Source organism: Diadema antillarum, unplaced genomic scaffold, assembly GCF_040938485.1.
Source record: "Diadema antillarum isolate AM-2024a unplaced genomic scaffold, OU_Dant_1.0 seq00001497_RagTag, whole genome shotgun sequence".
NCBI classification, from domain to species: domain Eukaryota; kingdom Metazoa; phylum Echinodermata; class Echinoidea; order Diadematoida; family Diadematidae; genus Diadema; species Diadema antillarum.
In genome coordinates, this window is record NW_027272234.1 from 1,112,501 (window position 1) to 1,126,858 (window position 14,358).

The 14,358-nt window shown below is 38.6% G+C and overlaps 1 protein-coding gene across 1 annotated transcript in view; it reads right to left on the reverse strand.

The window, feature by feature from the left end:
- LOC139710100 (superoxide dismutase [Cu-Zn]-like) overlaps positions 1-13,836 on the reverse strand; it is a 15,111-nt gene extending 1,275 nt beyond the window's left edge. The window contains exons 1-5 of the mRNA XM_071622038.1: positions 13,664-13,836; positions 3,159-3,249; positions 2,193-2,262; positions 863-980; positions 1-49 (exon numbers count right to left, since the gene is read on the reverse strand). The exon at positions 1-49 is cut by the window's left edge and continues 1,275 nt beyond it. Coding sequence (XP_071478139.1) covers positions 1-49; positions 863-980; positions 2,193-2,262; positions 3,159-3,249; positions 13,664-13,735 — 400 coding nt within the window. The 5' untranslated portion in view covers positions 13,736-13,836. The remainder of the gene's footprint in view (positions 50-862; positions 981-2,192; positions 2,263-3,158; positions 3,250-13,663) is intronic.
- Positions 13,837-14,358: the final 522 nt, after the last annotated feature.

The window sequence follows — 14,358 nt, forward strand, 5'->3', positions numbered from 1 at the left end:
TGCTGTCGGAAAATCCCCCTCTGCCAAGATCATCGTTATCGGCATGCACCTAATTGTTGCATGGGGGGGGGGGAGGGGGGGGAGGGGGGGGGAGGGGGGGGGGGGAGGGGGGGGGAGGGGGGAAAGGCATGAAATGCTAAACAGTGAAATAAACAAAACTTGACCTATGCCACTGACATTCAACTTGGTTTGGAGTAAAGTTTCACTCCATTGCCATTATCAGGTTATGCGAACAAGATATAACTACATAATGTAAGGAATTGTGACAAATTGAAAATGTGTTCAACCTTTATTAAAAAGAATTATGATGAAAATATGAAAAGAGACGATATCAAGAACAAGATAAATATGTGTTAAACAAATTCTGTAAATAGTTACGATGAAGTAACCACTGAATACAAATGTATAACCATTGCAGCATTCACACAGATCTCATGTAAAGCTATCTGCATGGTGAACATGGGGAAATTACGAGATAGATTCTAGATCCTGGTTGCTTCATTTTTCAATGTTTTGTTGTTGTTTTTTCTCCTACCATGAAGATGCCCATTTCACTCATGGACTCTCAAGGTCTGAACAGGTGCTCCATCTCGGTATACAGTGGACTCGCGTTATAACGAAGTCCTCGGGACCTGTTTTCTTCTGTTATATCGGAATTTCATTATAACCGAACAAAAAAACAATAAAAACACATAGAGCTGACAATTTTGCAACCTGGATTTTTATTGTTGTAACCGTAATTTTGTTATAACCATATTCATTATAATGGGAGTGCACTGTATTGTCACCAAATCATGGAGTACATTATGAAAGTCTGCTCGCCATATGAACTGATCAGTAAGGAACATCTCATGAGACTAACCACGACTGAACGACCAATGATGGACTTGGCGCCAATCAGCGAGAGTTGTCTGTCGGTCATGTCCACTTTCGCCACTCCATCCGCATTTGCTGTGATGTTGCCCAGATCGCCAACATGTCTTTACATAAACACGTTATGAAAAAAAGAGAGGAATAAATGTTACTAACTGTAGCTAAAAAAGCACTCATAGAGCGTAGACCTCTGCTAAGCAGCTTATTTTCACCCATTATATACGCATGCTTAAAATCGCTCAGTTTCCCAATATAGAAGCCTTTTGTTTGTATCATCAGCTTCCAGCTACATGGCGCCTCGCCCGAACAGAGCAAGCACTGTAAAGTGCATATTACATACGTATGCAAACCTCAAATAAGGTATGCACAGCTTGAATTCCTAGGTAAGTTCATTGACAATATCTGCTAAAAAGATTTTGAAAATCCTTCAAAAACCTACACAAATTCCCAGATCATTATCAATTTTGAATCATCTGTTCCTTGCGTCATTCTTGACTTTTCCTGGAAGTTCATTCAAATCCGTTCTGAACTTTTTGAGTTATTTTGCAAACAGAAAAACAAGCACCCAATGATCACATACTCTCCTCCTTCCTTGGCAGATGCAATATTCAACTAACTAGTATTGAACAGGAAAGTGATCTCTGGGTTATGAATGTACTGTACAGCTCACCCTGCTACTGATCAGCATACAATAAGTTGCACAAGCTGTCAATCATATGATAAGAGACTGCTTCAGAATATGAAATTCTTCTCATTGCACTGCATCAATGTAGGTAAGAAGTTATTCATCATGAGCAGCCTCAGGTGCACAAAAACATGGTGGAGAACACCTAACCAATTTGGTAGACAACAAACAAAAACATCCCCTCCCCCCAAACACACACACAAAGATGAATGTGCCATTAGACAGCCTTGTCCATAGTACAATGTACATTGTATTTCTCATTTCTTTATCTCCTTTTGAAAGGATTACAGGATTGCCCGCTTAAAAAAGAAAAAAGACGAGGACATAAGTGATAAAAGTGAAATTTCATAGCAAAGTGCACCTGTAAATTACATTGACAGTGGTGCAATAGTGTCGTTATAGATAGCCAATCACCATCTACAACAAGGATGAATTGTTTTCTGCGAAAAAAAAACCCCAACAAAAACACTATGGTCACTATTCTAGACACAGGTGAAAATCTACTCCCAGAAACAAAATTGGTGTCTACAAAGCTCAATCCTCCAGAGCCTTTTTCTCAGAAGGATCTCTTACTGGCTGCATACGGCAGGTAGCTGCTATAGACAGGTGGCCACTAAGGCAAGTTTGACTCTACCTGTTTTCATCTGAAGGGCCTCCATGTTCTTTCTTCTCAGGGTTGAAGTGAGATCCAGCAGATACGCATCCTGTGTTATGAGGAGAGTAAATGAAATGCAATCGATGCAGGCACTATGATACATGGCATATTTCATACAAATTTGTAATACTACTAGTCGATTTGCACTGTGCTCAAAAGTCCCGTTATTGTCTCTCCCACAATTACATACAATTGCGATCTAGTGTCCCAATCTCCAACTTAGAAGCTTAAAAATGAAAACCCTGTTCAATCCACAAAATTTTGTTTGACTTGTATCAACAACAAAAAAAAAAGTTGATGCCACGGCAACGCACTTCTCAGCACTCACAAAAAAAAAAAGGAAGAAAAAAAAAAGGGTCTTGTATTACGACACATTACATTGACCACATGTGCCGGATGTCAGCTTTATCGCTTAAAAACTGACGGAGTAGTCTGCTCCACATTTTGGTATAATTTATGAAAATTTGCTGTTGACATGGCAACACACTGCTCAATACTGATGAAAAAGGTGTCTTGCATATCTACCTGTATCTATAATCAAGGTCAATTTTGTGGATATTGTGCCACATTTTTGGCAAATTGCTCAAAAACTGAGGGAGTAGTTTGATCAACCAAATTTTGTCATGGACTGATTGGCCATCGGACGTCCACATTATTCCTGATACCTCCTTCACTATACTGTACATACTATGTGTATGTGTGTGTGGGGGGGGGGGGGGGGGGTGGGGAATAATAAATGCAATGAAAAATGAGAAGCACTAAATGTTTAATCACACTATTCTCTATTAACTTTCTTGGAGCAAGCCTTGTGCATATCAGCAAAAGGGTTGGTGCATACTGTATATCCCGTTCCCCCTTCATTACACAGGTCAACATGTTGCATTGCATGGAAAAATTATAAATCTATCTTAAAGGGTGAAAAATTTGGGATAGTACGGTACTCACCATTGGTGTTGTCTCCAAACTCGTGAATGTGGAAGCCATGTTCTCCAGCAACCAGTCCAGTTACTTCCCCCTGTACAATCACCTGATCTCCCTAAAATTCAAAATCATTTGAAAGAAACCATGACATAATAGGTTTTAGTCCTGGGGGAATTCCCGGTTTTTTTTTTTTTTTTTTGGGGGGGGGAATCAGCATTTGGTTATTACTTAAGTTGTCAGCTGTGACTTTTGCTGCTTACAATGTATTTCATAGGGAAGGATTAGGGAAATTTGTTTTATCCACTAAGGTGCAAACTCAAAAAGAAATTTGAAATAAAAAAACAACAAACAGAAATATCATTTTTAGAAAAAAGACAGAACTGATTGCATTTCTGGAGTTGTTGCTTTAATCAACTCTGTCGTGAGTCTACTGGGAGACCTTGTCACTGTGCAGCTCCAGTGCCTGATTTAACCTGAGGAGCAGAGATAGTCTCTGTGTAGTTTGCCAGTGGTAGGCGTGGGCAAGTCTGAGCTATAAATGCCTTTCACAATGACTTCAAATTTTGAAGCCACTCTTTTATTCACTTTTTCCCCTTCAAACCCACAAAGTCAACCATACAGAATACATATAATGACTGTTTAGTGATGCAATGCACTTTGATTTCATTTCAGCCACTTTCCAACTGCATGCAGAAACCCCAATCACACCAAGTTTGTTACTCCAATGTGTTTAAGCATCTGAATCAATGTGTGATGATTATTCAAATGATTGTGCTTTAAATCAACCCCTTGCCTAACAAGTGATTTCTTTATTTCATTTTCTGATATTCTTGGACTTTCTTATGAGGCAAGTAAAAATTTGTGTTAAGGTGAGTGCTTTGCAACAATTCATAAATCTGCTTACCTAAATGGGCAAGTGGTTAAAAAAAAGTAATATACACCGTGTACATTCGCAGCACTCTGTTAACTGTTTGGGTGGTACAGTTTCAGTTGAGATGGCGCTGGATGGCGATGGATTTTAGATATCTCATCCATTTCAAACAAATTTTAATCAAATAAAAATTCGATTCCACTCAAAATTGTACACTTCTTGGCATTTCACAAAGTGGTTTCTTAGTATCTCGCAAAAAGTTGAAAGCTGAATTCTCAACTCAACCACTACTATATCATCTCTATAAGTCTGTGCCAGAAGTGATTGATAAACACACCCACAGTACCTATTTGTACAGCTACAAAGATATATGTGTACACTACACTGGTTGTCTGGGAAAGGCAAAGAAACAATCAGTCTGATGACAAATGTTCGGCCCATCTCCAGCATCAGAAAATTATGCGCTTTTGAACCCTAATTGCTGGCTGGTGGCAAATTACCACTGCTGGCAGGGACAGCTACTGTATGAGAAATGGATTGGCCAAATGCCGGGGACAAGGAAGAAAGCTCAAGTTTCTATGTGTATATGCCAGTACAATGTACAGAGTATGTGTGTGCATCTGTGTGCGTGTGTGTTTAAAAGCAAGGAAAGTTGTACATGTCGAGGGAGCGAGAAGGAGATTTTAACAGTCATGGGATAAAATACAGAACAACTGATAAAGAGCAGTTGTGTTTCACATGTGATACACAAGTACCTACATCGTATCCATTCAAACTCAGCAGCATGCCACAAGGTACCTGTATAAGAATGTTTCTACATAATTGTTCATATTGGACACGTACAATTACACAATAAGAGCACTCGGAGAGCACAGACCTCCGCCAAGCCGGCCAGCAATTCATTTCTACCCTTACACACAAGTATGCATTTTCCCAAAATAGAACTGTAGAAGCCTTTTGCTTACGTCGTTGCACGGCGCCGAGCAGAGCACGCGCTCCAGTACGCACAGCTTGAACCCCCAAGTTCGTTGACCTTTTTGTATGCCAAAAGATGAAAAATCCTTTAAAAATCCATAAAAATTCTCAGATCACTACCAAAATTGAATGAGGTACATGGGGGCTTGTACCGTATTCCTCGTGTTAGTATCAATTTTTTATGCAAGTTTGATATCAATTCGTACACAATTTTCTGAGTTATTTTGCAAACAGACAAACCAACGCCGATGATCACTTAACCTCCTCCTTCCTTGGCGGAGGTAAAAATGTTTAATGCTGGCAGAGGTAAAAATGTACACTACACATGTACATTGTACATAATATGTAAATTGCAATCTTCATTATCAGTATTTGACCATTTCAATGACATACTGTTGAAAAATTCTGGTTGAGGGCACATAAACAAAGAGGAATGGGTTACATACCCACAAATCAAAGTGCAGTGATTTAATGCATGCGTTTCATTACTGGTACATTGTACATTGAAACGTCTATGTGTGACTGTGCATCACAAAATGAACTTAAGTTGCACACCATGATTTTACACGAAGATGTACATTGTAGGTGAAAGGGTCCACCTAGTCAATCTTGACTTTTTCACACTTTCTAAAAGAGCAAATTCTTCTTCTACATTATTCTGACGTTTTGGATTATTTATTAAATGGAAAATTCAACAGTTTTTCTAAAACACTTACTTTGTAGAAAACACATGTACATGTAGTATGACTAGATTACATAATGTCTTCTACAGAGGCCCCTTTTCATTTCTTTAAATTCCTTTACACACTCTTCACATCCAACTCTGATTTATAACTTTTGAAAGGATGATGATGCTGCTTTGAAAGTTGGGATTATCAATAGATAGAATGTGTTTAGAGAGTTTGCTCACTTCTGTTCAATCTGATAATCCCTTCATTGTTGTTGCTAAAGTGTTTTATGTGCTGTCTCCCCCCTCCCCCCCCCCCCCCCCTTTCAATTCATTGCACAGCTACAACTGTAGCACAGCTTGGTGAGATGAAAAGATTTAATAGACCCTGTACTGCAGAGCCTCTTTCTGGGTACAGCCTGTAGGCCTACACACTTTTCCAGAATGTGTGTTTTCTTTCCAGTACCGGTATAGGTTTAGGAGAGTCAATTTCAATGATATATTATCATTATGCTCTTCCAAGAATTTGCCTCTGAAAATCCATGTCTGCCAACTTTCTGTTGGTTTTGTGACGCAGGGTCACATTTAGAAATAACATTGTATAAGTACTCAGGGTTCGAAATTGGCGATGGTCCGCTGGCCATTGGCCACCCAAAATCATGTCGGACTAGCTAAAAATCATAAAATTCTGAAGTTACTAGTCCGTCTGGCGAGCCAAAATATTGCTTCAGTGTCAAAATTGATTCTAAGTAGTCCGCCTGGCTAGTTAAGAAAAAAGTTAAGTGCGACCCCTGATGTACACACATACAATGTTAATTCTAGCATCACCTGGCATGGAAACTACCACACTGTATGGATGGGGATACCAAACGCACAGGGTGAAACAAAGGGGCACTACGTATTAAAGTGTATAATACAGAAGCACGTGGCTCATATCAATTGACAGACCTTACTTTGAAATCCACTGTAAAAAGAGCATGTTCAGGAAAGAGCTTGGTGAATTTGTGCTGGTACAAGTACCCGCAAAGGTGTTGCATACTACCAGGCGGTATGCTGGCATCTCTTTCTCTCCTAGGTACACCCATGAGGTTGTGCAATTAAATTATCTACAAGTACTTGATAAATTCATGCATGCACCTTGTTGAAGTGCACATGTGTGTGTTGGAGAGGGGGTGGGAAGCTGACAGTCTTTTTTGCAGCATGAAACTGTTTCAAATTTCCAATGACATTCAGTGCATGCATACAGTACAAAGTAGTGCTGACAAGTAATTTTGTGTATAATTTAACTTTGCAAATCTTGGCTTTCATGAAATTTGCAAAATGAAAATACTGTACAAGTGTATGTGAAAACATCCAGTGTAACATAATGTGGAGGTATGAATTTAATTTTTGTGTATTTGACGCTCCTTCTGATTAGTGCAAATTCTACATCCCGTAAAAAATACAAAGTGTACACGTATCTTCACAATTTTCTCTGCACATTTTGAAAGGGTTGACAACTGCACAGCAAGAACCTGTGAATATGATTTTTGAGCTCATCAGTGTAAAAAAAAAAAAAAAAATCAATCAAGCAAAACTCTTGACTTCTACAGTCTAAAGGAAAATCAATAATGGGGTATCATCAGTTTTTACTTTTAATACCATCTCTGCAAAAATCATAGTATTTTGCTGCCCTGATGACTCTATTTTCTTTTGTCACAACATATTTTGTGTCATGACTACACTGATTTTCCTCCATACATTGTACATAGTTGTGTAAATGAGAACTGATTTTGTATGGATAATATATCATGAGAAGGAAGAATTCTTCCATTTTCATATCATCAGCATTTTTACCTGGTGTATTGAGTGCGATAATGAGATGCGAAATGGCGAGGTGTTGTACAATATGTACATGTAGCTCATTACATATTCAAGCTTCTGTTCCGCATGTATAGTACAATTAACGAGAGCGCTTTTCATCGTACTGCGGTCTGACTGAGTGGTCATGTGATATTTCAATTACAAAGGGGTGATATGACTTGCAGAGTTACTCCGGACAAATGTAATGTTCCTACTGTAACCCTATCATTTAATACTAACCACGTTTTTGGGGGGTCTAGCTAAAAAATTACCATTTGAACTGCATAGATTTGCAGGAACATTTGTCATGATACCATACGGCATATGGCATAACAGAAATTAATGCAACACTTTGTTTGCAGTACTACATTTTTGCACACTTTTAGAAGACATTGTTTTGGTATGTTTTGTTTGTAAGGTTACTATCCAACCATAGCAACTTTAATATTTGTTGAATCGTATTCATTCTTTCCTTTATCATAAAGCTGGGAAGGATGAGTATGTTTTACACGCGATTTTGACTCAAGAAATAAAAATACACACTGTAAATATACAAATACAGATATATGTACCATTACATGCCGCAGAATTGCCCACCAGCAGAATTTGAACCAAATTTTTAAACCACTACTAAAATACCTACATTGTACCCTCATCCCAACACATCCCTCCCCATCCCCCCCCCCAAAAAATAGACCCACCCGTGGCACCTCTGCCATGCCTAACAAAACAAAGCTAAACAGTGTACCCGCACAATGAATGCACTTTGACCTTCAGAACACCTTGTGTGTACAGTCTCCTTGCCCCACCATGACTTTGCACATTTCATTGAAGATATTTCACTTGTACATAGACTTTGTATGAGTGGTCCTGGCTGGCTTGGAGATTACAATGTACCGTAATCCAGTTTACCTTTGGAAGCAGTGATTTTAAAAATGTTCAAGATATCACATTTGATGCATACATGTACATGTATGTGTAGGTTTGTTGTATCACAAAACATCCTACCATATAAAATGTTCGCAATAAAGCCTAAAATATAAGGAGATAACAGTATTTTTCTCAATAAACCACAACTGTAGATGGTTTAACTGGAAGCATTCTTACTACAATTGTTTAACTATTGTTCACATTTTGTGTATTTAACAATACACGTATTCAAATTTTTGCAGTGGTTGTTTCTGCCCCTAAATCATATTTTAGAACTATTTCAAAGCACTAATGCCAGGTTTTAATTTCATCTGCAAATGGTAAATTATGCCTTTAATTATTCAAAGCTCTCAGCACTTGAGTTGAAATCAAGTCACCAGGTTCAGATTCAGGTCCCTCACAACTTTAAACTTTAGGTGTGAAGAGAAAATGTTTCACATATTATGTGATCCTGCAACAACAACAAAACAACAACAACAAAAAGTTGCCAGACATGGATTTTTAGTTAAGGACAGATTCTGAAAGAGGAGACTATTTAAGAATGATATCACACTTAATTCAAATGCAACTCTTCTAACCTACAATATATTTGTATCCACTGTACATTGTAAATATTGGAAAGAAAGCACATATTCTGGAAAAGTTTGTGCAACGAAAAAAGGCTCTGAAGTATAGGGTCTGTATAGGGGCTGTGCTCTGCACAATGAATGGGGGGGGGGAAGGAACAGAAAACTTCAGAGCAAAATTGTACATCAATTTATTTATTTATTTATTTATTTATTTATTCAGTTTTCTTTACCCAGGGTAGCCCTATCAGTGGTTTACACACTGTTATCCTACGGGGCCCTGCAACAGAATGACAAAATACAACAGTTCAATGAAGGGATAATTAGAGTAAGCTGAAATTGATCAAGGTCTATTAACACATTCTATAAACAACTAATGCTCACTTTCAAAGCAGTTGCATCACCATTTCAAAAGTTTTTGAGAGTTGAAAGTGAAGCTGACTGCCCATGTTCAGATGTTGTACATTAATCTTTAGATCTAAAATTAACTATACCAGTACTGTAACAGTGTAAAACCAGAAATGTTTGCATCATTCTAATTTTGCAAGCCAAGATTCCCCAAACTAAAATTCAAGCAAAAATTCTTGTCTACTGTAGAATACATGCATTGAATGCTAATGCCAACTCGCAAAAATTTCATGCCATGAAAAAAAGGCAGTAAAATTTCATGGAATCATGCCAATAAAATGTATCTTGCTTTACAGTTTTGAAGTAATGAACAATTACAATGTTTTCAACAGCAAACTGTCCTAGAGAATTCAAAGTGCCATCACATCATTGATATCAGGCCTGAGAGGTTCTAATTGAAACTACCGTAAGCATGAGGTGACTTCAATAGTACTACACATAACTACTGTTTTCTGAGGGGTGCAGCCTGAAGAAAATAGACACTTTTGAAGTCAGCGAAGGCACACAGTTTAAACTGAACCTCAAACAATGGCCTGGTATACTGGTTATCATATCTGTTTTACAATTTGTATATCCCTCCCAATGAATTTTATTTGAAACAGCAAAATATAAAAGTAGGCTGTTGAGCAATATAGACTGTAGTATAAAGTTTTTTCTTTTTCTTTTTCCACACACAAATTACATATATACAATGTAGTGCATGCATGGACTGCATGATACCCTACAGTATCTCCCTCGCGAAGTGTAAACACTGCGCGTTGGTGGAAAACCATAGCATACTGTGATGTGGTGTCTCACGCACTAAATATGCGCCATGGCAGCATAATAATTTTTTTCTACTATTTCCTTACAGAAATACATGTAGTTGGACTACACGTAGCTTGAAATATGGTTTTAGTCACTTCGAATGCCCAATCAGAGGACAAGAAATAATTTGTGAGGGATATAACAACAGCTATGTTTGTTGAACAGAAAGAACAAACAGGATACAATTTTGTAAACAGCCAAATGGTTAATCATGTTAACGAACCACTGTTAATTGAACATACTAGGGCCTGTATACTGCACTGGAAAGCAAAAGAAAGTACCGGTACCCACTTCTGTCAAAGGCCGAAAACAAATATTCACACCCCAGAAAGAAAAAAAAACAACAACAATTTTTGTACACAGGTGTGCTACAATACCCCTTACTAATCACATGCACATTAGCAAGTACATTTTAATTAGCTTTATTACAAAGAAAAAAAATGACATGCACAGCATCTTGGTCACTGAATCAAAAGTCACAAAATGTAACAGAATGAGTCTTACAAATTTTACATAGATGTATGCAAAAAATCAATGTCACAGAAAGAAAAAAAAACAGTCACAAACATCAACTTTGAATAATAATGTGTATGTTCCTGATACTGTGTGACAAGTTTAAAATTGCTCTGTGCGAACATTGAACCAAAACGTCTTGCAATTGCTCGATGACTTTCACCTGCCTCAAGCATTCCAGTGTGGCCCTTAATCGTTGTTCATTTGTCAACAACATTTGGCATACAGTAATTTTCTTGATGGAAGCCTGCTTAGACCAGAGTAAAGTAAGTAATTAAATGTCTGTGCGAACAATCAAAATTGCTCTGTGCCAACAACCAAAGGCAAAGCGTCTAACGTTAAAGGACAAGTTCACCTTCATAAACATAAGGATTGAGAAAATGCAACAATATAAGTAGAACACATCAGTGAAAGTTTGAGGAAAATTGGACAATCGATGCAAAAGTTATGAATTTTTTAAATTTTTGTGTTGGAACCGCTGGATGAGGAGACTACTACAGCTTGTGAGTCATACGCGTACAACAGTATAAAGAAAATGTAAAAGAAAATTCAACATATTTTCATTTTTTTCGCATAATAAAAGAGAACTTGACTTGCCTCTTTCTAAAGGCAGGGGGAATAATATTACCCATAACATTTGTCGGTAACGAGGCAGGGGAATGTGTACTTTTTTCAAAAGATGGAATTTTGTGAAATTCTCTTTATATTTTCCTTATATTGTTGTACGCATGTGACATCTAAGTTATTCATACACTGCAGTAGTCTTCTCATCCAGCGGGTACTGCACAAAAACTTCAAAAATTCATAACTTTTGAACGGATTGTCTGATTTTCCTCAAACTTTCAATGATGTGTTCTCCTAATATTGCTACATTCTCTCAATCCTTATGTTTATGAAGGTGAACTTGTCCTTTAAAGAGCTAATTGATTTTATTCTCAGACTTAGCATAATCAGGAAGGAGAGCATCCCCAAATACATCGTTTTGACAAAACAGGTGTTCATTTTGACTTATTGGATGTTAAAAAATGCTGTCCATTCAGTGGCCATTTTTGCGTGCTTTTGTGTGGGACTTTTGATTCAGCACAGTGACCAAGATGCTGTGCATGTCAAGTTCTTCTTTGTTATGAAGACATTCACTTGCTTGTAAATGTGCATGTGATTAGTAAGGGGCATTGTAGCACGCCCGTGTTCAAAAATTGTTTATTGCTTTTCTATTCTAGGAGGTGAATTTTTGTGTGCCGCCTTTGACAGAAGTGGTATGGCCTACTTTCTTTTGCTGTCCAGTGTAGAGCCTACATGTAGGCCCACACTATGCTACAGAACAAAAGTCATGTAGCTGTGCTGTATTTAGTATAAATCCCACAACTCTGACTAATCTAACAGCTATTATTTAAGAAGCAAATGCTACATGTAGTTACATAACTGCTAACTACACTGTATACACAGCCCAGTCGCCAGTTGCGCCAAGGAGGTTGAAGAGATGGAGTAACAACAGTTACTCCCTTTGATCTACTGTGTACAACATGTATGTTCGAAGCCGCCGCTCAAAGATATTTGAAGCATGTGCCAAACAGGATCTGCTGCGCTGATACGAAGACAATTGACTCGTGTCTAATTGCATAATCACCAGCCACTTTCAAAGGAAGATATTACAAGTGTATGTCTTTGTGATGGTACATGTTGTAATTACTCTTCACTATCCCTTCTTATAAAAGCTAGGTGGTACAGACACGAGGATGCGCAAACAGAAATTGAGGGGAAAATGCTGAAATGAAGATTTAAATTACTGGGCATACGCAGGCACTAATCTGATATATCTATCAATAAAGAATCATACTTGTTTGAAGATTATTACATGTTAGTTTCATTTGGGGAAATTGAGTCGAAAAGTGATAAAACCAGCTTTCCAGGATGGTACAGTTTTACACAGTTTCACATGAGTAAATACAGGCTAAGCTATGATTTACACTTTTGCGCAATTTCTGAACGGAATTGACTTTTGTTTTACATGCTTGTATGAAGTGAAATTTCATTTCATTTAATAAATAAACAAGCAAAATATGCCCAACATTTATTTTAATATGATAACGTTCAAAATGAATCTTCACATTGCTCAGCAAGACGGCGGCTTGGAACATCGATCATCAAAGGCACAAGTGCACCTGTGGAATTCTTTTGTACATCAATAGAAATCTGACAACTGTTTCGTGCACAAGCGCGTTTTCACAGCGACTGCTGGGCTGCGTATAGTTACATAACTGCATGTGTGCCGTGTTGTGAAACTACCGTGTACAGACAACACACTGCACCGGTGGTATAGTGCAGTAGCGGAGGCCTAGCTATGCCTGGGTACTATATGGGTAACAGCGCGCGATTAGAACGGGCCATGTGGTGTAACGATGGGCGCGGCAGAGCAGGTTACTGTAGTTAATCCCACTTGTCTAAATGGATGTAAATTGGGCAAGAGATTCATACTTGGACAGGCATGCACCCATTCATTAACTCACCGACAATGAGTTTATTTTACAAGCCTAGCTGGCCTTGGCAAGCTGGCAAGTGAATTTGCAACGATTATTTTTTTAGCACAAACGCCATGCCATGTTCTCACCGTCACGGCGGAGCTGACTGAGCTGTCGTAAAGTTTGTTTGTCAACCTTCATTCACTCCAAATCTTACGGTAAATAACCTCAGTTACAAAGTTCTACCCGTAATCTCTAAGTGCGGACTTTATACACTATCTATATCAACGTTAACAGACCCATCCTTATCAAACACACATTATTTGTCGAAAACATAAGATGAAAAATTACGGTCTACGGATCCGAGCACCGAGGGCCTTGCGCTCTTGCATGCATAGTCTGCGCTTTAGCGCGCCGCCCGTTGCCCGCCCACATGCCGCATGGCTAGTACGCATCGGTATGGGAAATCTACACTAGATCTATACACTTACGTCCTGAGTAAAGTTGATGGTTCCTTTCACTCCATCTGACCCGGAAAGAACGCAAACAGCCGAAACAGCCATGACGCACTATGAAAAATAAAGATGTTTTCAAAAGTTACAGGACTGAAGATTGCGGTACCGTGATTTCGATGAACCGGTCTTCCTTGCCTAAGCTAGGTAATTCTTCCAAATTCCAAGCGGTCGATTCACGATTGACGAGTTGTGATGTACAGTAGACGATCCTGCGCCCAATTTACCCGAGTCGAGTATCGACGAAATGGCTGCTCTGTCTTTGCACACGGTACATTCGTTAGTACACATTGTACGTATCGGGTGCAAATTAGAGGACTTTGACAAACGGTTTGAAAATTTCAACACGAACTTTGTCATGATTGTTCTTCTCCGTATTTTATCACACATATTTGTGAAGTTAACAAGTACGAAAAAAAGACACGTAGGCTCTAATCTGTGCTTCTGATCTGTGCGATTGATCCAGTACGCGTTGTACAGTGGTGGCGAGCGAGGACGGAGAGGGTCAGAATTTTGCATGCATGCTCTGGGTTGGCCAATGTTGGGGGCGGGGCAGGGGCGGGGAGCGCCGAGGTCGGTCATCCCATGCTCAGAAGTTCTCATTTTTAGTTCTCCACAGTTTTTTCTTCTTCTCCTCCGCTTCGTTTTTCTTTTCTTTTTTTTTTTCATTCTTC